The following is a 26,215-nucleotide window of genomic DNA, read 5'->3' on the forward strand; positions in this document are numbered from 1 at the left end:
TGGAAAACCAACCCAAGATGATGTACTCAAGAATAACTTAACAAGTCAGCTTGAATGATTTTCAATCCTGTATTTAATCACCAGAGTGTCATACACAGGTCATGCTCTTTGAGTCATTTTTGGCTTAGTGAGACCCCATTCAAATACAGTCAGGTGACAAGCAGCAAACTTCAAAATCAGCACAAAAAAATCAGTAGTCTTCCTATATGCAAACAATCAGTCTGAAGAAGAGGAAATTAAGAAAACCATCCCATTTACAATTGAAACAAAAAAAATTCAAATACCTAGGAATAAACTTAACCAAGGAATGAGTGACCTATACAAAGAAAAGTATAAAACAGTGTTAAAAGAAATAGAAGAAATAAAGCCACACATAAATGGACAATTAATCTTTCTTTTTTTAAGATTTATTTATTTATTTATACAAGCACTGGGTACAGTCAGAAGTGCGGGAGGGTGAGAGGATTCACCAGAGCAAGAGCTGGGAGCAGAGCAGGCAGAAGGACCGAAGTACACTGCTGAGGGGAGCAGCGGGCGGCAGGAGAGGTGCTCGCCATGTGGGATCCTCCTCCCGTGGCTGGGGAGCAGCGGGGGATATAACCGGCACTGCAGAGGCTGCGGGCAGCTTCGCAATCCAGCGCTCAACTGCTGCGCCACCGGGAAGGTCTGGACAATTAATCTTTGACAAAGCAAAGAATATGCAATGGCTTCAATATGATCCAGCAATTCCACTCCTGGGTATTTAGCCAAAGGACACAAAAACATTAATTCAAAAGGGCACCTGTACCCATCTGTTTATAGCAGCACTATTTACAATAGGTAAGCTATGGAAACAACCCAAATGCCCAAACATATAGATGACTGGATCAAGAAGATGTGGTGCATATACACAATGGAATATTATTCAGCAATCAAAAAAGATAAACTCATGCAATTTGCAGCAACATGGATGGAGCTGGAAGAGATCATGCTCAGCGAAATAAGCCAGAAAGAAAAAGAAAAATACCGGATGATCTCACTCATAGCAGGAAATTAGAACACCTAAATAAGAGACCAGGAAAAAAGACTAATTATAATAAAGTAAAGATAAAAATCAACAAGCAATTATAAACCAGAGACACACTATGGGGGGCGGGGGGAGGGAGAAGGGAATAGGATCAAACAAAGGTGGTGGGAATTGTTTGGGGTCTATAATCAAAATGAAAATGCATACATTGTACAAAGATGAAAAATGATGTAAAAAATATATATAAAAAAATAATATGCAATGGAACAAGGACAATTTGTTCAATAAATGGTACTGGGAAAACTGGACCACCATGTGCAAAGAATGAAACTAGATTACTGCCTCCTTCCATGCACAAAATCAACTCAAAATGGATAAAAGAATTGAACAAAAGGCCAGAAGCCATAAACTATATAGAAGAAAATATAGATAAAACACTACATTACATACATCTCAGTAACATCCCCCAAAGCAAAGAAAGTGAAGGAAAAGATAAGAGCTAGGATTACACCAAACTAAAAAGCTTCTGTACAACAAAAGAGACATTAGCCAAAACAAAAAGACACCCTACTGATTGGGAGAAAAAAATTGCACTCCATACAACTGATAAGGTACTGATCACAAAGATCTACAAAGAACTCACATGACTCAAAAAAAAAACAAAGTAAACAATCCAGGAAAAAATGGTCAGAAGAGCTAAAAAGACACTTCTCCAAAGAGGAAATGCAAATGGCCAACAGGCATATGAAAAAATGTTCAACATGCCTTATAATCAGGGAAATGCAAATCAAAACCACGAGATACCACCTTATACCAGCAAGAATGGCACATATTAAAAAAGCTAGCAACAAAAAATCTTGGTGAGGATGTGGAGAAAAAGGAACTCTTCTACACTGCTGATGGGAATGCAAACTGGTCCAAACACTATGAAAAGAGTCAGCCTGGGTTCTCCTGGAGGGATCAGTCTGCTCTTTAGTTAAGCAAATACCCAAGTAAGGGCAGACTAATCTGGCAGGATAGGAAAGGTGGCTAAAATGGAATGAAGCAAATAGTGAAGATTTAAAAACAGGGCTTTAAGGGATACCACCCAAGAGATATCATAAAAAGACTAGGAGATTTTACTTTCTTTGTACTCAAAAGAGACTGTCACTGTGATAACATGCCTTTTAGTAAATCACTAAAATGACCAACATGGAGTTGCTCCTTTGGCCACATACATGTGAATCTACAAGAAAGATGGTATCGTAGACATCAAGGGGGTGGCACTGTTCAAAAAGGAATGCCCCACAGACATTACCATGGCAAACTGGAAGCATCTATAATGTTGCGAGCATGCAGTTGGCATTGTTGTAAACAAACAAGCATAGGGCAAGATTCTTGCCAAAGAGAATTAATGCTTGTATGAGACACAGCAGGCACTCTGCAAGCTGAAATAACTTCATGAAACATACGAAAGAGAATAATTAGGGAAAAAAAGGAAGCCAAGGAGAAAAGTACTTGGGTTGAAGTGAAATGCCAGCCTGAGCAGCATACTCTGCGAGAACCAATGAAAAGAACCTTGGGCTGCTGGTATCCATTCCCTGTGAATTCATGACAAGAGCAGGGGAGTGGGGGGAGACCTATGGTCAGTAAAAAATCCCAGACAAACTCAATGGAACACATATTCCAGAGTCACATCAGGAGAAACTGAGCTAACTCAGAGTTAACTAAGCTAGTGTTTATGTGTATAAGGTGGTCTTGGGGAGGTCAAGAGTTTTAGTTCTTCCTGATCCACTTTTCCCCACAGAAAAACAGAATCCAAGGCAAGTAAATATTTTTCATTTTATATGTTCTAATCACATGTATTCCCTATCACACATATATTGCTTTTACTAATTATGAATATTTTATAGGTTTATGTAAAGAATTTGGAAAATATAAAAATACTTTAAATCAGTTATGATTCTATTACTTAGCAAAAAAAAAACCTTTTTTTTTACTTTTCCCAGTCTCTCTTCTATGTATATAATTTTCATTTTAAAAAAGTATAGGATATCTCATAACTTCTTGAATTTTGGGAAATTATACTGGTCCTGGATCGTGTTGGTACTGGGGAGACAGCTCTGTCTTTGAAGAGCACCTTTGACCTTGAGTGCACAGTGCAGTGAGCAGACTGCTTCCTCTGCATGATTGGATGAGCCACTTTTCTTTCTTTTAGTATCATATTTTAATGGAATCATTGAATCTTAAAATTGGTAAGATCAGGGTTCATGGAATAGTATTTTTAAATTCCAAATACATTAGGCAAGAAGGAGCAGTTCACATTCTTGGACAGAAATGTGCTTTGGACTTTTTCACACACAGTATCTTTGTTGTCACTGCCACATCACAGGCAGGAGATCCCACACTTCATATCCTGCTGTGAGGTAGAGAGTAATAGCTGTTGACAACAGCAGAGCATAGCCTATTCCTAATACAAGATGGGAATGGCCCGACCAGCCTAGTGATATGGGTCATCATTGCTGTCTGCATCTTTGCTGTCTTTCATAAAAGGAAGTGAACTCAATTTTATTTTCAATTTATTTCTTATGTACATACATATACTATATCAGTGGAATATAGAAAACGTAAAATAAGTTTTAAAAGCACAAAATCTCTAAAGATTCTATGGCAACTCTCCAAAATAAAGAAATAAATTGAATTTGGGATTAGGTTGGAAAAAACTTGAGTTAAGGGAAAGGGACTACTCTGAAATGAACTTTTGCAGAGTACTTTAAAAGAAGGGAGTTAAAACTTCTCTGAGGGCCTCCCTGGTGGTGCAGGGGTTAAAGTCTCAGTGCTATCAAGCTATCTCCAGCCACTGTAGCATGAGTTCCATCTCTGGCTAAGGAGCTAACCCACATGGCACAGCAGACCTCTCCTGACACACCTGCTGCTTCCCCTCAGCAGTGTATTTCAGTGGATCCACCTGTTCTGCTCCCCACTCTGTCCCTGGAGAATCCTCTTACCCCCTCTGGCCTATACCCTAGTTCTTGTATGTAAAAGTAAATAAAACAAATCTTTAAAAAGAACTCTTAAACTTAGTTCAGTTATAATACTCAGTTAATTTTAAATTATTATATTTAACTTATTCTGTTTGCTGGAATCACCTGTCTAGAATTTGTATGCTGGGTAACTTCTGGGGACATGGCGACTGACCTAATGGTTCACCTCCCCATATGAATGCCAGATTAAAAAAATTAACAAAATATCCACCGCCACCACCATCCCCTCCCCCAGCTCTATTAACAAACTAAAACCTCAGTAATTTTTCCTATAAAGAATTAACAAGGAGGAAATGAGGGAAAGAGGAAGAAACTGGCTCCACCTGGCAACAGTGGGAATAGTCACAGAGCATACTGCAAATAGTGTCTGTGCAGACATTTTTGTCTGCTAAGGACATCACTGTTGGACATTTGTATCGCTAGACCTGTGGGTACCCCAACTTCTATTATCAAATTCAAACAGTTTTGCTTTATGGAGGTCGTTGAGCCTGAGTTAACATAGCTGGAGTCTGTCCCAGTCTTTCCTTAGATGCTCAAATCCTAATCTGAAAAACTATGTATTTATCCCCAGGATATTTAAACCTTGGGTTCTGTGATTTTAAGAGAATTAGTGTAGGGGGAGGGAGAAGAGGATGAGCAGTCATCTCTGCAAAAGAACAATATTTTTAAAACATTTTTAGTGTCCTAAAAATATAGCATAAAATTTACTATTTTAACCATAGTTAAGTATATAATTAAGTGACAATAATTATATTCATAGTGTTTTACAGATATCAGTACCGTTTCCAAAACTTTCCATCACTCCAAAAAAAATTCCTATTTCCTTCTCCACCAGCCCCTGATAGCCTCTAACCTGCTTCCTTTTTCTCTGAATTTGTTAATTTGAGATATTTCATCTAAGTAGGATCATTCAATATTTGACCTTTTGTGGCAGGCTTTTTCTCTTAGCATAATATATTCAAGATTCATCCTGTTGTAACATGTATCAGAACTTAATTCATTTTCATGGTTGAATAATAGTCCATTGTATTTACATTTACTTTGTATTTACATTTTGCTTATCTCTTCATCAGTTGATAAACACTTGGGTTGTTTCTACCTTTTGACCTTTGTGAACAATGATGCTATGAATGTTGGCATATAAGTGTCTGTTTCAGACCCTAGAATAGCATTTTGCTAACTGAGAAAGGTATAGATTCTTTGTACAGAAAGATTGTTAGCTAGACTTCCAGTGTTGACTAAAATAATTTTCAGTATCGCTTAAATATACACAAATGTAAAACTAAAAGTTAATTCCCATGCTTATAGCTCTTATAAAATCAAAACCAGTTTTTCAACTAGATGAAACTATAAAAGCAATACAACTAAAATGAACAATTCTCAACAGAAAATATAGTACTTGTTTTTTGTAAAAAGACATATTTACATTTTTAGCACAATGGACCACTATTTTAGCCTTCATCATTATATTTTCTTCTTTAATTGTATTGTTTTTTATTGAGGTAACATTGGCATAAAACACTGTATATAACTCAGACATACGGGTTCACACCTGTTAAGATGGATGTTGCCACACCACACCTACCACCAAGGCACCCATGATCCCTATTTTGAACCACTAATCTATTACCTTGATGGGCCATCTAGCTGCTAGAGTAACCCAGAATATAAATCTGGAAAACACCAATTTTACAAAAAAATTATTTCCTGCTTTTTTACTACATATTTACATTTTATTAATGAATTATTAATGATCTACAGGCAGATCTATGGAATACAGCCACTTGCTGTATTGCTGTCAGGTACTGACTGCGACAGCACAGGCTTTATTTAGTAACTCAGTTAATTCCAGTTATTTCTACTGACACCTGTTTGAATTATTAAGACCAGATTGCTCACCTTTCATTTAACGCAAATATCAATGTATTTTAGTCTACTTCTGTTTATTATTAGCTCATTTCCATAAATTAGTACAGCACTCTACAATAGTTTGTTGTCATCACAATATTAAATCAGATTTTTAGTTTATTAAATTAGAACCTAAAGTCACATTCCATAAAAATGGCTTTCACCGGAAAGTTATACTGTAAAAGTTAGTTTTCATAACTGTAAAAAATTAAAATGTAAGCACAACAATGGAACACAAGGTGAAGGTGTTATTTTGAAATTAGGATATGCCCACTCAGGAGCTGTTCAGCACACAGCACTTGAAGAGAGAAATCGTGCCTCCAGGGTGTCACCTGGCAGTATTGTAAGCGTAAATATAAAAATGAGCCTGAACAATGAAAATCCCATGTCATGTGTAAAATGACCATTGTATTTATTTTTGATGCCAACACTTTTAATAGTCCCAGAATTAAAATACCAAGAAATATACCAAAGCATACGTAGGTTAACATTCTCCCACTTTGACAAACTCTGGTTTAAATATTAACATTTTACTCACTTTGAACTCTAGTGCTTTACTCACAAAGGTTTGATCTGCCACTTAAAAATAGGGGCAGTTTATGATTATGAACTCTATTTTTATAATAGGATTCATTTATAATTTCTTTTTTAAAAGATTTATTTATTATTTATGCATACAAGAGCTGGGATACAGGCCAGAGATGTGGGGGGTGAAAGGATTCACCAAAGACAGAGTGGGGAGCAGAACAGGCAGACTGACTGAAATATACTGCTGAGGGGAGCAGCAGGTGAGACAGGTCTGCCTCGCCATGTGGGTTGCTCCCTGGCTGCCTGGGGATCGAACTTGTGCTGCAGAACCTAGGATTGCTTCATAGTGCAGTGCTTAACCCCTTGCACCGCCAGGGAGGCCCCTCATTTATAATTTTTTAATGAGAAATAGAATTGCCATACAGATGGCTAATTATATTGCAAAATTAATGTGTTTTCTTCCTCACTGGAAAACTGAGGAAAGGTTGCTTGATAAACACAAAACCTCCACACAGCGATATTCAGTGGGTGTTAAGGAATCATTTTGATAGCCCCTTCCACTTCTATGCTACAGAAAGAAAACCAGTGTCAACTCAACTTTGGTAAAATCTCATCCATTTAATAATTTTCCTTTATATAATTCCATATGGGCCCCATGCCAACCCTCAAACTTCTTTTTCCTGCCTCGTTCTATCATCACCTTCAAAACAAATCTCATGGTATTTTAAATGAAATCTTGATTCTTATCCTTTGAAAAAAATTGTAACAATTAGCACTAATTCATAGTGTGCAGATTTTGGAAGGAGAGTCCTCTTTCTGAGCAAGGCTTCTTCTCTTTTGTTGCTGACACTTGTCTTCATGATCCCCTTTCTGGGATAAATAGGAAATCTTATTTTCTTGTGGTCAATAATATGCCTTTCACTTTAAAATATTTTTATATTTTATTTATTTTTTTTTATAGAGGCATGCTTTTTATTTATTCATTTATTTGTTTGTTTGTTTGGTTTCGTTTATACATGCACTGGGTACAGTCAGAAGCACGGGAGGGTGAGAGAATTCACCAGAGCCAGAGCGGGGAGCAGAGCAGGCAGAAGGACCGGAGTACACTGCTGAGGGGAGCAGCGGGTGGCAGGAGAGGTCTGCGCGCCATGTGGGACCCTCCTCTGGTGGCCGGGGAGCAGCCGGGGATCGAACCAGCGCCTCAGAGGCCGCGGACAGCTTCGCAACCCAGCGCTCAACCGCTGCGCCACCAGGGAGGCCCTAAAATATTTTTATATTTTAAAAACTTCTTTTTAACCTGCATCATTTTATATCATGATTTTTCATTTGCTGTATTTTATTTTCACATAAATTATATTAAAAGTAATACAATATAAATGACTACATGTGATTTAATCTAGATGATGTCCTTATAGACTTCAGTGGATATATATTGTGGTATCTGGGTTTTTTTTTTTTTTAATTCTTTTTTTTTTTTTTAATAGAGACATGCTTTATTTATTTGTTTGCTGGTTTGTTTGTTTTTGTTTATACATGCACTGGGTACAGTCAGAAGTGCGGGAGGGTGGGAGAATTCACCAGAGCCAGAGCGGGGAGCAGAGCAGGCAGAAGGACCGAAGTACACTGCTGAGGGGAGCAGCGGGCGGCAGGAGAGGTCTGCGCGCCATGTGGGACCCTCCTCCGGTGGCTGGGGAGCAGCCGGGGATCGAACCGGCGCCGCAGAGGCCGCGGGCAGCTTCGCAACCCAGCGCTCAACCGCTGCGCCACCAGGGAGGCCCGGTTTTTTGTTTTTTTTTTTTTTCATTTTAAAAATTACGTTTAATAAATATAATTGTTACTGTGTCATTCTGCAGCATAGTTTTCTCACATGTAATACATTTCAAAGTATAAAGTAAGGTTTCCCTATCAAATCACCACTGAAGGTCTAGAATCCATCTTTTATATTTATATCATTTTATAGTACATTGAATACAGTAGAACAATAATAAGTTTTGAATGAGTAAGATAAATAATATAAATGGGTGTTATCTGACTCTATTCCACTAATAGTTAAAAGCCCATATTTTTTTTTTTTCTTTATTGAGGTCACACTGGTTTATAACACTGGGCATGGTTCACACCTCCGTGGAGTATGTTACCACCCCACACCCAACTCAAGCACCCCACAGTCCTTTACCATAGGCATCTCTCTCCTTCCTTCCCCTCCCCCTGCCCCCTATAGTTGTCTCAATTTTACAGCCATATAGTAGTCTCAATTCTACAGCTATGGGTACAAGCCCATAGCTTCATTTTGCCACGACTGCTCACCTAACTGATAGAAGTTCAGTTTTCCTAGAGAAGATATAATATAGAAAAATATGTATTTGACCATTAGAAAAAGGGCTTTTGCTGTAAATAAATATGGAATCACAACTAACAGTGATACCCCTCCACTGTTAGTAGCACCAGCTTGCAAGTAAACACTTATTTTGTTGCCACTTTAACTCATTTCCTTTTTAAATTTTCAGAAATTTAAGAAAATGTCAATAGAAGCATCAGTAGAAGTTTTTAAACTTTAAGAATGCAGTAAAGATAGAATTATATCAGTATCTCATACTTGTTGAGCACATGTGTTTATCTTTGTAAATGTATGGAAAAGAAAATTGAATAGGAAATCTATCTTATTAGACTCATAAATGTGAAATTTTATGCAATTTTGTATTTGATTTTTGTATAGGCAGAAATACTCAGTATCCTGAGTCACAGAAACATCATCCAGTTTTATGGAGTAATTCTTGAACCTCCCAACTATGGTATCGTCACAGGTAGGAACTCGTTATTTGACTTCTTCCTTTTCCCAGTTACCTAGCTTTAGATTTCTTAATGTGCTAAAATGCTTAATATTAGGTTTAGTCATGAATTGTATGCTACTGTCAGATGTCATTTTTGTTGCCATAAAGCATTAATAAAACTGATTATATCAATATAATTAAGAATGGTGTTTCCATTTCTACCCATGTTTAATTGTGCTAATTATATCTGTGTAAATGCTATTTAAATGCACTCACAGCTGCAATACCAATATTTAAAGGTGCCGTTTAACTAAAATTTCATTTAATTAGTTGAAATGAGCGATGTTTTTTGTAACTCTGTGACCTTTTACAAATTAAGATTTCTTGAGCTATTCCTGTTGTAACTCTTTACAAGGCATTTAAATCCCATTAGAGCATTCTTTCTTTAAGGTCTCTGACATGAGGACAATATTTTTCAGGTTTGGTCATCAGGGCTGGTAATGACCTTGATCTAAGTTATCACACAATTTGGAGCAGCAATTTATAACTGGTAGAAATACCCTTTCCAAAATGGAACACACAGATATTTTTGCATATAAAACCACACAAGGACATATATTACTAATACTTTATGCTCATACTTACACATTCCAGTGAGCAGTCTGGGAAGCATAATAAGTATAATCTTCAATTTACAACAAATAACTTTGGTCGATTCTTTATTGCAGTAGTTCTTTGATTACAACAACAATCAAGAAAACCTTAAAAGATTAGTCCTGTCTTCTTATACTATAGTGGTAAGAACTTGGATTATTTTTATAGAAAATAACCATAAACAACCTCAATAAAAAGGATTGGATTGGGTACTGTCTTATAAATTGCCTCATCTAACACTTGCACTGTTCACTAAGCAAAATAATATCTATTTTACAAATAAGAAACTGAAACTTTAAGTAAACTTTCTCAAGGTCACTCAGCTAGTGGTAGAATCAGAGTGGTTAAATTTCTCAGGTTGACTTTAAACAAGAGTTCCTCTTCTTGCACACAAGCTAGGTCCTGGAAGGCTACAAGCACTCTGGTTCTGAAGTACAAAGGGACAAAGGTAACTTATTTCCATCTCTGATAAAGGCATTTTACCATGCTTTTACTCTGACAAATAGCATTTTTACCTAGGGTCCTAAGTGGAGGACATTTTATCCCCAATTAGCTATCTTTAGATTTATGCTTAAAATAGGATATGTGGCAGTTTTATTTTGAGCCTATTTCTTATTAACTTGAATATCCAAGAATGGGTTATATATGTTTAACATTGTAGTTCCAATTTCTAAATTTAAGTTAAACCCTATCTCGGACCCAGTTACAATATTGCTCCTTCTTTATGTTTCCCTTATAAATCCAAATCCAGTTTTGTGATCTTCATTTTATGGCTTAAGTTACTTTTATCTGGAAGATGAAAGCATGAGGCTTTAAAGAAATTAGACTTTCTTGTCTTGTACCTTGATGTTTAATGTATTTGAGGAGAAGATTTCAGTTTAACTAGCTGAGTGAACTATTTAGGGAGTTTCCTAGTTTCTTTTTTGGGGGAGGGGGAGGATGGTAATAAATTTATTAGGAATTTTATAGTGTCACAATTAAGTTAAATTAAAAAAATTAAAAAGATCATACTGAACCACTAATGAACATGTTATAATGATTCAAAGATTTTTATTCTTATATTATATATGCCTAAGTGTCAAAGTGGTTAGGTGAAGACTAAGACACATACTTTTAATATAAAATATTTTAAAAGAATTATTAGTAAAGACTAGGGGACAAATACAAATAAGAGTTATGTTAGTGGGGTGACTGATTTTTTCTTTTCCTTTTTAAAATTTTCCATAACATTATTTTACTGGAACAAATGTTTATAATCCATTTAAAAAATAGTATGCAAGGTCCTCCCTGGTCCTAGTTTTTTGAGGTGAGGATGAGGAGTAGAAAAAGGGCCATGAGTCATGGTGTGAATTCCTTTCCCCAAGACTTACCTTTCAGTCCCAAGGAGGATATAAAGCATTCATGCTTATTCAGTATGTTCAATCCAGGTCTTTTCATCCAAAAGAGAGAAAGAATCCAAGCAGTCCTATCAGTAAGTTTGATATTATTTATTTGTCTTTATAGACTAGCCAGTTGTTTATATTATGTACCTTTCTAGCATTCCTTCCTCATCCCTGTGCCTATTCAACAATATCTTTGGTTATAATTAATTCTTTTTAGATCTATATTTCCCCATCCAATCAGTAAGTAAGCAATTATAACATTAAACACTTGTTTAATTGTTTACAAATATCTAACAAAAAAAATACATAAACTTTCCAATCAACCTTCTGCATTAGTAGATCAAACCATGCTTTGTGTATAGGTAGCAATACATTGCCAACTGAGCCAAATTTGGAAGATTAAATGGGTTGGGTATCATAGCACTTACCGTGTCTCTTGAAATGAACACCATTAAGTCATTATGGTAAGGTTGAGAATGAAAAAAGACAGATAAACAGACAGGCTTGAATTACCTGGCCTAAGTAGATGCATTTCTTTAGAAGCACGTCATCTTTCTCAGCTGTTGAAGACACTGAGGGAAATTTTTTTTTAATTGAAATACTGTTATTTTACATCCCTGTTAGTAAGGGTCTATCTTGAATGGCTTGAAATCATTTCAGTTTGAGTTTATTTAATAGAAGAGGTTGGTGCAGCAGGCACCTGTTGTCACTTACGTTGAGGACTTGAAAGAATGATTTACCAGTGTGATGAGAATGTAATAAACACTAGCATAGGAATTGGGAGGTGTGAGATCTTGCCTTGATTCTTCCAAGCTGTGTAGTTGAGTCACTGATGATCTCTGTTTCAGTTTTCTTATCTGTGTATGAAGGGATTAGAATAGATTATATCTGGATGACTATGTGTATGTGTACTCCTGTGCATGTGTGTTTGCTGAAACTTTTCATCACACATTTACAAAAGCTGCTTATCAAAGGAAATGGGCATGGTCCAAGAAGGAGCTGCCATTTCATTTCTCTTGGAAGGAAAATGAAAATCTTTTCTTCAGATTTACTACGTAATAGAGTTGACTGAACCACAAATGCCAAAGTCAAAAGATTTAATAATAGATCATCTTTTCTTTGATCTTTAGAAACCTCAAATATGTATTATTGCTCCCATACTTTTATCTTGTTTTTCCTCCCTATCTCCCATCCCCCCTCATCTACCCTTCTCCCACCTCCTCTCCCCTTGCCCCCAGGAGAGGAAGGAAGAAGTCCTTAAATACCAGATCATGTAACTCTTGTGTAGCAAATCACTTTGGAGAGGAACCCTGCGCAAAGTATGGAACCCCCTGGGTCCCTAAGTTCAAGAGGAAGATGATTTAGGATGCCAGAGACCTAGTGAATTACATCTTTGTGCCCTGGGCCTGCTACTACCTATTAATTTTATTGTCTATTTCACATTACTTCTTACCACTGTTCTAAGAAAGGCTACTAAGTCTATGTAATTCCTGAACAGGCCCACCTTCACATTAAACTCAACCATAGAAAACATTAAATTTTAAATGCCCAATCTTATTTCCTTTGACTTGCTTTTGATTTATTTTAAGCACAGACACATATAATTTGCATGTTTTACTATTGAGTTGGTCTTTCCTTATTTGCCAGTTAGAAACAAGTACCATATCCTATAACAAATTCTAGACATTTGCCCAAATTCATTTGTTCTATTAGTTAGAAGTCAAACTAAGTTTAGTCTTGGTGATAGTATATTATGAAAATATTTCATGGTAATGATATTTGTTTCAACAATACTGACAGTCTGTTTACATTTTCCAAGCCAGCTATTGTTGCCAGAACTCAAATAGAAAAGGCATCTTAGAAATCAAAATGTTTTCTTCACATGATTCTTAATGATGCTTTTAAAAAAGAATTAAAATAAATATTTTACACTAAGTTCATTAAACTACTCTCTAGGGAGAAGTGGGTTGAAAAACATAACCATATGTGTATATGATGTCTTTAATTTTCAGTGAGGAGCTAAAAGGGATGAAAGAATTAAATGCTTTAAAAAAAATAGCTACCTACACTTTAAGATCCTGCATTTACATGAAATAATATAATAATATTATCTTTCTTGCACCCTCACATTCATGAAACAATTTCATTTAATGATGTATCTTCTATATTCCTGGGTTTTTTTTTAATCAGCAAAATCAGTTTTTAAAGCAGCTAAACACAGTTTTCAAAGTGCATTTATTCTGGAAAAAGACCCTGTTCTCCTCTACTCTAAATATTCTGATTTGCTTCAGACACCCCTGATCACCAAATGTACAGTAATTTTTCCCAGATGAAGCAATTCTCTGCACCACCAGCTATAGCATACAATTTAGCACAATCCTTACACAATCTACCTGTAGATAGCATCTAATCCCATGGGTTAAGGGCGCAGTCACACAACCTTGCCCTCTCCTTTCCTTGGATGCCAATTGCAAGTCTAGGTTGCCACCTGTGCCTCTAACCCACGAACTATAAAATCAGTAAACTTAAAACCTGGTGAGTAGAAATTACTCAATCTTAAGAAGAAAAAAACATTGAAGAAAAATGAACAGAATCTCAGAGACGTATGGGACAACATAAAGTATACAAATTAATATATAATAGCAAATAGAGGAGTATTAAAGTAGAAAACAGAAAAATAATGATAAAAATGCCCCCTTAAACTTTCTGAATTTTATCAAATAAATTGTTCTACATAACTGAGATCAATGAACTCAGTGATGACCTGCATCTAAGGAGGTGTGATCCTGTGTCTTTGAATCACATATATTGTTGTAAGCCAATGTAATCTGAATTTAAAAAAAAATAAAAATAAGTATGTATATGCACACAAAAATAAGCTTTAGGATCACTTTGTCAATATATACAAAAAAGACTGCAAAAAATTTGTTATGATGTGTTGAATTTAGAAATCAGTTTTCGAAATTGACACCTTCACAATACTGAGTCTTCCAAATCATGGACATAGGATGATGTCCTTCGACTTATTTAGATCTTCTTTAATGTGTCTCATCTATATTAGGTAGTTTTTAATGTATATTTTCCATCTATTTTTAAAAATTTATTGCTGCATTAAAAATAAAAATAAAGACTTCTTTGGATAAAGAATGAAGGAATTTGTTGATAGCAATCTTGCTGTAAAAGAAATATTTGTAAGTATTTGTAAATACATGTAAAGGAAGACCTTCAAGCTAAGAGAAAATGACAATCCATAGGAAGAAATAAAGGGCACTGGAAATGATAACTGTATGCATTAACTAAGGACTCCACACATATTTTTGTTGTCATTTCTTCCTTGAAAATTTAAGATTGTATAAAACAATAGTTTAAACAACACTGCTTTGTTGACTTAAAAAAATACATGTAGATATAATGTGATTTATAGTAACCATTTAAAGGATGAAGGAGGGTATGAAACTATTGGGGAAAAGAATCTGACTTACTGTAATTAAATTAGTATTAATCTGAAGCAGATGGTGCTAAATTAAGATGTATTTTGTAATCCCTTGAGCCATCAATGAGTTCACTAAAGAAATAGAGTAAAAAGTCAATGAGGAATTAAAATGATAAAGATATTAGCACAGAGAGCACAAGTAAATGAGGAACAGAAAATCAAAGGGAGAGGGGATGTATTGAAATCAAGAGGACAGCTATACCTAGTTACATGCCTGCCTTTGTTTCAAATTCATTCTTCCATCACCATTTAGTGTTTGTCAGTTTGATCTAAATGGCTTTTGATTTCATCCTCAACTGAAGTTTTACTACTCATTCAATTAGCAGTCTTATTTTTGACACATTTCTTTCTAGAATAATAACTTTGAGAACCACTACATGAAGCAATATTTATATGCTTTTAATGTCTTGTGTTAAATTCCTTAATACTTTTTTTGTAATGACAATATAAGTATTATTTCTGAAATGCATATTGGTTTTGATTATTTGCTTATCTTCCTTTTAAAAATAGAATATGCTTCTCTGGGATCACTCTATGATTACATTAACAGTAACCGAAGTGAAGAGATGGACATGGATCACATTATGACCTGGGCCACTGATGTAGCCAAAGGTAATAATGCATCCTGTGTTCTTAGAGAGTTGGTGGGGGGCCTTTTCACATCCTGACAAGGTGACTTTTCAAAAAATGTATTATTCTATGTCTAATTCTATGTATTATTCTATGTCTTTAAATGTTCTTTTTATTTTTTTTCCAAAGCAAAAATTAACAAGAACTCTGCAACTTACTTTTATAGATAATCTTTCAGGCCATTGCCTTTCTACTTCTGCATTCCTTTTTTCTCTTTCCTTTCTTTATTTCCCTAAAATCAAATTTCAAGAAAATCAATGGCTCAGGGCAGCCATTTTTATCCTGTTTTGTGACATTGCAATTGACAGTTTGACACATTCTGCAGAGAGATCATAATTTTACTGTTGCTCTACAGGTTTGTTTAGACCTGGTTACCAGAAAATGTGATTTAATGTAGGATTAATTCTGTTCATTCTGTTCATGGCAAAAAATAGTAACCATTCTGTTCATGGCAAAAACAGTAACCAATTGTAAAAAGGTTTATTTGTCCTGCCATGTAAAAGCAGTTCAGATTTTATTTTATATTTAATGTAAACTTGGAAATCACCCTTGGAAATGAAATATTTTTAATATGCAAAGTCCCTAAACAAGGTACCCAGTTCTTCCCTCATAAATTCCTGCCCAGGCTAATGCTTTCTAAATCAAATTAAATTCCACTAATTTTTACCTCCCCTCCCCCTCATATTTCTAACTGAAAGTTTCTGAGTTTTATTTATAACTGTTAAAGTTGCTTTAGAAACAACTTTAAATAATGAATACTGATAGTTACGTGTGTATTCTAGCAAGCCCTGGATAGCAAATGTGTCTAAATTTTACTAGGGCAATAACTCCTTTGTATTAAAGCAAATAAAAATATATTTAAGACTCAATAAATAAAAAATTCACACTTTGCTTTCACTAGGAAGTCACAAGGTGACTTCAAAAAGTAATGGTCTTTCCTTGAGGAATTATCTTGTTTCTTTCAAGTTTCATCAACACCTGCCAAATTCTTCAAATAGGATTACTGAAAATTTTAAAGTTTCATGCTAAATGCTGCTGCTGAACGATACTTCATTACCTTATAAGAATAATAAGCTGCATGCGTAAGGTCGTGTACTTAAGTCTTTGGCTGTGTTAATTAACTTTAATGCGTATTCATGCATCAGTCTCCTCAAATCAGCTTTAAAATTTCACATTCTTCAAGTCATTTTCATGTAATATCATAGTTGCTTCTTGGCATGCAAGCAGGGACCACACCACCTGTTTGTAAGCAGGGTCATGTACTGTTACTGGGAACTGCCTGAAGCATTGTGGAAATAAACTTACACAAATGTAAATGCATTTACAAGCAGTCCTTGACTTAGAGCACTTCACCTTAACAGTTGTTTACTTTTAGGTTGCTCAACCAATGACACCGATGTTGTTACTTAATAGTACTTGGGGTGGGTAGGCAGCAAACAAACCAACTGACATCCGTCATTCTGCTTCCTCCTGTGCACATTTCTTCAGCCTCTCTGGTCCCCAGCCGGTGCTCTCATCTCTCCTGCTCCCTCTCCCGTGCAGTACTTTCAGAGAGGAAAGTCCCTAGATTTCACATCAGCTGAGTTAGTTCTGTGTTTCTCAAGAGTGCTGACACTCTGTATGCTAAATATCAAGGAGAGAAGGAACCAGAAAGAACAGGAAAGGAGAGAATGGGAGTGGATCATAGGATTGTTCAAAAGTAAACAGTAATAAATTCACCTTTCTGTGGCTGGTGAATTGATCTGAAAGGCAGGTTCTAATGTGTTTGACCTCAGGTGAGAAGATTGAGGCAGAGAAGAGACTAATTTATAATCATAAGTAATACTTAATATTTAAAATGGCCTATAGGGCCTCCCTGGTGACACTGGGGTTAAAATTAGTGCTATCATGCAATAGCCAGACACTGCGGCATAATTTTGATCCCTGGCCAGGGAGCTAACCCACATATGGGACAGCCGACCTCTCCTGTCTCGCCCACTGCTCCCCTCAGCAATGTATTTCAGTAGATCCGCCAGTTTTGCTCTTCACACTGTCTCTGGTGAATTCTCTAACCACCCCACCACCACCACCCGCACCTCTGGCCTACACCCCAGTTGTATGCATAAATAAAAAAAAAATCTTTAAAAATAAATAAATAAATAAATAAATAAATAAATAAAATGGCCTATAAAAGGAAGAGGAAATCAATGCTTTTGAAATAACTTCCATGCTCTCCAATAGAACTCAGAACTTGGAATCTAACTAAAGAGGCTTGATTTTTGTTGATTCAATTTCAAATTCAACTACTTACCTTCCAATTTGACCATGATTGAAGCCATTGAAGCAACAAGATGTTGAGAAATCAAAGAATGAATAATTAATTTCATATGAGAATTGGTTCATGCATTTTGAAATAGGCATGCTTAACTTCACTATTTTGGAAAAGTACCTTCTCAAAACCAAGAAAAGATTCTTTGCTCTCTGGATGGGAAGAGGAATGGAGGATAGACCAAAAAGTATATCTGAAGTTTCTTCAAGTCAGTCAACAGTGTGTAAAACACTCTGTTGATTAAAGCAGATAAATCTGGATCCAGTCTTAAAATGGTTGTTATTGATTCTAAATCTCCCCAGTGACACCTTTTTTTTTTTTAAAGGAAATCCTGAATCTTAAAACGGATGAAGATATTTTCCATTTTTAATAATTGCTTGTGGGCTTCCCTGGTGGCACAATGGGTTGAGCACAGCACTGTGAAGCTGTCCACAGCCTCTGCATCGTGGGTTCAATTCCCAGCTTGCCAGGGAGATACCCACATGGCGTGGCAGACCTCTCCTGTCTCATCCGCTGCTCCCCTCAGCGGTCTGTCTGCCTGTTCTGCTCCCTGCTCTGTGTCTGGTGAATTCTCTCACCCTCCCACGCCTCTGGCCTGTATCCCAGTTCTTGTATAAATAAATAAATCTTAAAAAAAAAGAGATCTTATAAAAAAATAATTGCTTGCAACACAAATAAGGCAGAATTATGGATAGCACTATAAAAACACATTGAATAGAATTGTTGTGACCACTATTACTACTGTCTTTATGTATACTAAATATTCTATAAACATTCTATAAACTCTGCATTGTATACATGTAATTTATGGCACCTTTTCCCACAGTATCTGCCAACTATATTTAAAGTTTTTACACTTGCATTTTTTAAATCCTTACTTGCACCTAATGTAGAAGCTCCCTAATTCTACTTCTAATAGTAATTAAACAAATTCTACCTAAAAAAGTTATTCAGAAATATGATTCCTAAAGAAAGAGAGAGGTAACTATGAAATTCACTCATAAATGTATTAAAAGATATCCAAGTTGTAGCTATTGAATTTTCAATTTGGAGTCTATAGAATACTGTAATAGAAGAAAGATTTCCTTTATTCCAGTTACATTTTAAGACCATTTAAATTACTAATACTTTTATTAACTTGACTCTTTTTGGTAATATCTGTATGACAGGAGTTTTCACTTTTTTATTTTCTTTGTTCTCTCATAATTCTTCAATACGTAATAATCAGTGGAAAAATAAGAGATTATTTATAAAGGTTAATAGAATTTAACCTTTATAAAATTGAAATTTCCTATATACTTCAAAAGAACCAAAGCCTAGTTATTAAATTATGTTCAGTGGATAGTTCATTAACAAAAGGATTGGGGGTGGCCTATTTCTTCCATTATTTTGAAAATACAACTCAATAAATATTTTAAAGGGGTAGACAATACTACAGAAAAAGAATAAAACACTATTATCGGGGTAACTATGAGATACATCTTTTAAAGTATATTTTTTTGTTCAAAATAATAAGACAAAGTATTGTGTAAATCCAATTTATTGAAGTAACTTGATTTATATTCTACATATATTGGAGAAAATTTTGCAGGTCATTTAAGTATGAATCATCTCAAAGATCTTTCCTTGTAAGAAGAATAAAATATCTTGTAACTAAAACTAATGTAACCAAAATATTTTATAACTATATGACAAAAATTATAAATATTTTATAATTTTTTTCTGATGATTACAAAATCTTTTACCAATCAAAACTAATGAATCCACTAGTTCTTCCATCCCTACCTCCTTTACTCCCAGGGTCTTATTGGAATAAATAATGAGAAAATAAGCTGCAGCTGGTGACTGCAGACATCCAAATGAAAACTAAAAACCTCGATCAGAACTTCGGCTGACTTAGAAAGCAGTTGGTAGTGAAATTAGTGAAATACCTTAGTCATTAGAGCACTTTTTCCAGTAGTAACTGTGCTATTTTCGTGCAGACTCCAGAAAATTAAGGTGTCCTTATTAGGTATCATAAGAAGCTAGCTTTAACCACAATCAGATTCTGATGTAGAAGAGATTAAAGCATATAAATTTTCTAATATATATATATATATATATATATATATATATGTATGTATGTATCCTGTCTGTTTCATCAATCGTGGAAAAGTAGGACATGTGACTTTAATTTCTGCTATGGAATACATTGCAAAATTATGAATGGTTAATAATAAGTTATTGTTGAAAATATTAAAAGGCCTTTCTTTCTCATATAAAAGGAATGCACTACTTACATATGGAGGCTCCTGTCAAGGTGATTCACAGAGATCTCAAGTCAAGAAATGGTAATGTTTTTATTTTAAAATGTTATTACAAAGTACCTGTATATAGAATTGAGCATCAAACTTTGCATATCTTTTGTAACCTGTAGTTTTGACTCACCATTGACACTATGAAAATCCTTCCACTGTTAATAAATATCAACGTTCTCTATGTTATTTCAAGAGACTGCATAGTATTCCACTGTACAGTGTGCAAGAATGTAGACATTTGGGTCATTTACATTTTTTATGACAAAAGAAAAGTTGAGCTTAATAATTTGCAGCAACATTTCAATACATACCTAATTATTTCTGTAGACACATTTTATGAAAGAGCTATTACTGGATCAAAGTGTATAATCATGTATTTCTAGTCTTTTTAGTTTAGATAGTTATCTATACTAAATAGTTTTGAGAGGTTTTTTTCTTGTTACTTCTGAATATTGTGTGTGTATATATATATATATATATATATATATATATATATATTTTGCATCAGTCTTATTACCTAACATAGTGTTTAGAAATGACTTTTTGGAGTTTGGAAAGTAAAGCCTTTCTTTTTCTTCTTCCTCCTGTACTTCATATAGTTTAGTTATAATCCTGTGTTTTATAACTTGGAGAGTATTTTTAAATGATTTGCAGGGTTAGACATTACCGTCAAGCGGGAATAGTAACAGATGCTTCTTCCATTACATTACTTGAAAGTTAACGGAGAAAGGGAATGAGATTACTTAGCTGGCCAGCACCAGCTAAAGTAAACATAAGTTTGCTATTGAAAAAAAAGCATACTAATCACTTTATTTACATGTTTTAATTATTATTTCCATGCTTTCTAAGGAAGGAGGAGAAGGACTATTTTTTAGAAACTTTACATCACTGTAGCTAAAATGGGTATATGCTGATACTGGAGTCCTTAGCATGGGTAGTGATGACAGTGAAGGACGAGGGCTGGGGGACTTGACCCATCACCCTCCCTCATCCTCCAGGACTGAGTTTTGTGGGGATGGAGAAAGGAAGATGTTTGGCAACTGCAACTTAGCAATGTCCAGCTTGACCCGCCGGGAGACTGACTGAGTCTCCTTTCCCTTTTCTAGAACATCACTTTTCGTTTGGCACTTCTTAGACATAAGCTTCCTGGAGCTAAACACTTTATATAGTTGGTGAATCTAGCAGGATTCTTCTAGTAGAAAGTGTCATAGTCTTATGACTGTAAAATTCGATTCATGCTCAAAATTTCAAACTAAAGTTGTTTGACTTCTCTCCTTTTGATCTACTTTCTCAGTATATCCTAAATATCCCATGAGAAGCTGATGATTAAATTATGGGTTAATTCATGCTGTCCTTATGAAAACTAAATAACAATGAAGAATGCCTCCATTTTTTAAAATTATAATTTGTGTAGTTACTTGACAGGAACATATACACATGAAACAATATGTACCTAACTTTTAGCAATTGTTTTTTGTGGGGGAGGGAATAATAAGACTCTTTCATGTTCTGTGTTACATATTTATATATTAGCTATTTTTAAATGATACCTGTTGATCATATATTTGGAAAAAAGTAATAAAGGTATTTGTAAATATAATGAGTATTGTATTAGTATTTATATTTTTATTTGAAAAGGTTTATTGCATATTATATATAGTATCACATTTACCTTTAGGCTATTTCCCTATCCTTAGGTCATGCAGAGATTACTCTGTACATTGATCAGGACCATTTTAACAGCTAATAACTAATGATCATCTACTGTGTTTTTAGGATTGATCCTTGGCCTCCCTCCTCTTGTGCTCTTAATCACCTGCTTCCTTAAAAGCCCTATCTACAGATTAACATTCCCAAATAGAGCTCAACTTCAGAACTATATCTTTTCACCTTCTCTCTATCCCTTTAAAAAGGCATTCCTGCATTCTCTTTCTTAGTGAGTGACAATGCCACGTGCCTAAGCCAGAAATTAAAGGAATTATAACTTGATTCCAAAGCTCCTGTTCAAACCATTATGCTGTATTGCCTCTTTATTTGATTTCATTCTTGAGTCCTCCTTCCACATCCAATTATTCAAAACCAGTTAATTCTGTCTCCTAAACGTTTGTTGACTTCTCTCCTGTCTTTTGCCACAGCCTTTGCATAGACACCGTCTTCTCTCTGGACTACAGCAACTTGTATACACAATGACATTGCTGTCAGTCATGTTCTCTAACATGCCGTCCCCTCTGCACATTTGACCCTTGATACCTCCACTTAAGACCATTCATTGGCTCTCCATTTCTCACAAAGGCTCTTCTTGACCTGGTCCCTGCCTTATAAAATTGCCTGCCTTTTCTTCTGCTCCTGACCTTTAGTACAGGCTCTTTCTTCTACCCAGAAAACTACTTTCCTCCCCATTTATTCTTCAGGTCTTTGCATAAGCATCATTTCTCTCAGAAGACTTCATATGACCTCCTTAGTCTTAGGTACCCCTGCTCTTTGGCTCTGTGGCAATCCCAAGCTCTCTCATCATGGGATTTGTCCCACTTTATTATAGATGTTTTTCTCTCCCATTAGACTGCAAGCTCCACGAGAGCAGAGATAATGCCAGTCTGACTTACTCTTCTCTTCCAGAACACAGTGCACAGCCTTTCCCACTGTAGGTGCTCAGCAAATATTTGTTGAGTAAATAATGTGGGGCTAAGTGAATGAATGGCTACTGTCTCTACTTTCAAGAAAATTACTCAAGTGGAAGGAAAAATCATATCTATACATGAAGTAATAATGCTAATGACTTCCTCAATACTGAGTGAGTGCCTTGGTGGCAGAATTCAAGTGAAAATTGGTTCTCCTACTTACTACTAAACTATGCTTTTTCTTATCGGGCAGTACTACATTTGAATTAAATAAATTTCTTGAAAGACTTTTTATTAGCAGCACTCATGCAATTATTTTTTTGTTTTAATGTCAACTCCTTTCTGCAAAATCTTTAATACAAAAGTACCTCTACTAACCTTTCCATATGGAAGATAGAAGTGTATGTTTGTGATTTTTTTTCAGCATAAGATGATTCAAACAATTGTCATAATTTATCTTTTTTTTTTTTTAGTTGTTATAGCTGCTGATGGGGTATTGAAGGTAGGACTATTTCTTTTAACTTTATATATATATATATATGTTAATTTCAGATGTTGGTTTTTATGACTGATAATTCTTTTATTAGTAAGTGGAAACTGATTGTTTCTCTTTTTTCAGATCTGTGATTTTGGTGCCTCTCGATTTCACAACCACACAACACATATGTCCTTGGTTGGAACTTTCCCTTGGATGGCTCCAGAAGTAATCCAAAGTCTCCCTGTGTCTGAAACTTGTGATACCTATTCCTATGGTGTGGTGAGTTCATTGTTCTTTTTGATGCTAAAGAGGATACAAAAATCAAAAAACCTATGGGAGAGAGACAACAAACAGAATTTTTAGACACTGTGCTCATTCTGAAGGAGTGCCCACAGCAGTGACCTCTGAGGGAACATTTTCTTAAGGCTACGGTGTTTATTTACTCACTTTTATGCACCTGAGTGTTTATCAGTGTTGAGGAGAAACCTATGCTACTTCCCAAAAACAAACTAGAGGAGCAGCACTGGGCCTGGTGCCCGCCTGTGGAGTGGGCGCTCCTGGGTGCTCGTCCCACTGTAGCATCTCCCTGTAATTCAGTGGAAACGTGAACCATTTGGAGCAGGACTTCATTAGGATGGGTTACAGTGAAGAACAAAAGCACCAATAGATCTGCCAAATAAGTTATTTAACAGGAAACCTTTAGTGTAAACCATTAAACTGATTAAGGAGTTTCTGGAGAGTATGGAGAAACTGTACTGAGTGTTTAACTCATGGCCTTGGCCATGTCTGCTTCAGGTCCTATAATATCTGACACAAGGATCTAAGGCATTACATAACAGTAAACATCCAGCAGCACAGGTTGAGTAATAGAATCATGTGTGTGTGAATAATAGAATAATGTGTGCAACGTAGTCACGACAGTGGAACAATGTATAGGGGAAGGAGGTGGGGGTGGCAGGCCCTACCTTTGTTTGGTTTGGTTTTCGGGGATTTAACCTATCAGTCTGTCAAGGTATTTGACTTGCTGCAGCAAACTTCACAGCCAGTTGCAGCAAGTTTCAAGTTGCGTTTTGTATTTCCACACCAATGTTCTTCTGCAGAACCTGTTTCCCTCAGTCACCTGCTTTTAAATATCAGTTCTGCTTTCTCCTTAGAACCTTCTTTTAACCAGTAAAAGCAAAAATGCCTCAGTGATCCCTCTCTTGACAAGAGGTTTACTTGGAATGCCTACAATCCTATCCTTTAGCTGCAGATCAGAATTTCATTTAAAAAAGTACACAACTGCTAATTCAATTCTAAAGGAGAATTCAGATCTTGTTTAATTCTGACCCCATTCTGTTGTAAATTATACCATTAGTAAAAGAAAAAGTACACGGGGTGCTCTTCAGAGTCCTTGTGTTTATAAACAATCACAATTTTTTAAGAAGATGAAGGCAGTATTCCACATTTGTAGTAAATATTACTCAGTAGAGCAGGGGAAGAGTTACTAAGGTAGGTGAGGTGCCATGTTAGTTTTAGAAGTTTATAGTTCATAAACTGAGAGTGATACCTATCTAGGACAAACAATGCAGTTGTTTAGATTTTTTGATGTCATTTCTAAGATAGGTCTCACTGACAGTATGTATTTGTCAGATGCACAAAACATCTAATAGTTCCTTAAAAGTCTATTCTGTTACTCAAGCCTCCCTACCCTACCAGCAGTCACAAACCCATAAGAGCACCAAAAAAAATAGCTATATACTCTCAAACAAACAATATAGTTTTGCTTTTTCATTTTTCTATTCATACTTGCTGCACAAATTAGTCTCTAATATTCTCGAAGTCCCTAACCCTCTACAACTTGATAAACCTGTGTTGCTTCTTAACACATAGCAAGACTAACCACCTTCGGACAGCCTTAAAATAAATGCACTGCAAATGCCAGAAGAAGATCTTGTGATGCTTGCTTCTAAGCTGGTAAACTCTGCTAGGCAGGCAACTGTTTCTCCATTTTCTAAAAAGGAGATTTTTCAACCTACTTATAATGACTTTTCTTGAAGGACCAAACCAAAAGGAATTTTAGTTCTGTTATTCACACACACACAGGGAAAAACAAAACAAAAACATAAGACTTAAGGAAAACACAAATCATTGAGAGAATAAACCTTCTGAGAATACACTGTCTAGCCACGTTTTAAAAACAAAGCTGTCCTAATGACAATGCAGAAAGGATTAGCTTCTTAGAAGCTTCTCAGCCAAAACGAGCTTTGAAAACAGTCTGGCTTATGGGAAAGCATCACTGCCTCGCTTGTCTGCGAGCCCTGTTCCAGAACAATTCCAGCTCAGGTAATGGCTTTCCATTGTTTGTAAAAGAAAAGGCAGGAAAAGTGCCCAGCCCTATCCAAGTTTCTCTTCTGTCAACTGAAAATAGAAATTTTCCTTTTGAGCACAGTTTAAACGTGAGGACACAGTTTAAACGTGAGGACGTCGCAATATAAAAAGAGTTGGAAAATATTTTCAAGGTGAAAGATCACAATAATTGGCCCGAATCCCTGCAACTGATATTTTCAGGCATAGTTTAATATATTTTTAGACCTCCGAGTGACTTCCTCAACAAAGTTAACTTTTCATGCCAAGTCGTTTTGTTTAGTGTAAAAAAAAAAAAACAACTGTTGTTCTATCCCATACCACCTAATTTTTGATGCATTTCTGAATCTGGTGAATATATAAGAGGAAATCATGAGATGTGCTGACACTGGAATGAAACTAAAGACCTCATTTGGGCTTCAGAACCCAGCAGTTAATGACGCCATCACAATGGTTTTACATCCATCATGTGGCCCCCTCGGTTAGAAACGCTCTTTAGAGATACAGAGAGGGAATGAAATGCAACTGCCTTATTTTTCCAGACTTAGAACACTTAGAGAAATATAACTTGGATCTTAACTAGATTTTGGACACTTTCCAACTGGTTATTTTGGAATAAAGAATGACATGACATAAATCTTTTTCTGGTGTTATTCCCCTAGCCCTTGGTTTTGCATTTTACCTTGTCAGTCTGTGTGTTTGCAAATATGCAACTGTTAGTGCATTCAGGCCAAACTCAGAAGGGAGGGGGCGCAAGCCTGCTCATCTGACGG

General features: G+C 35.6%; 1 protein-coding gene across 1 annotated transcript in view; it reads left to right on the plus strand.

Annotated features, from left to right (window-relative positions):
- MAP3K20 (mitogen-activated protein kinase kinase kinase 20) overlaps positions 1-26,215 on the plus strand; it is a 148,339-nt gene that overhangs the window by 53,553 nt on the left and 68,571 nt on the right. The window contains exons 2-6 of the mRNA XM_084254934.1: positions 9,182-9,269; positions 15,276-15,377; positions 19,968-20,033; positions 23,092-23,120; positions 23,238-23,375. Coding sequence (XP_084111060.1) covers positions 9,182-9,269; positions 15,276-15,377; positions 19,968-20,033; positions 23,092-23,120; positions 23,238-23,375 — 423 coding nt within the window. The remainder of the gene's footprint in view (positions 1-9,181; positions 9,270-15,275; positions 15,378-19,967; positions 20,034-23,091; positions 23,121-23,237; positions 23,376-26,215) is intronic.

Source organism: Talpa europaea (genome assembly GCF_964194135.1).
Source record: "Talpa europaea genome assembly, chromosome: 1".
Lineage (NCBI taxonomy): Eukaryota > Metazoa > Chordata > Mammalia > Eulipotyphla > Talpidae > Talpa > Talpa europaea.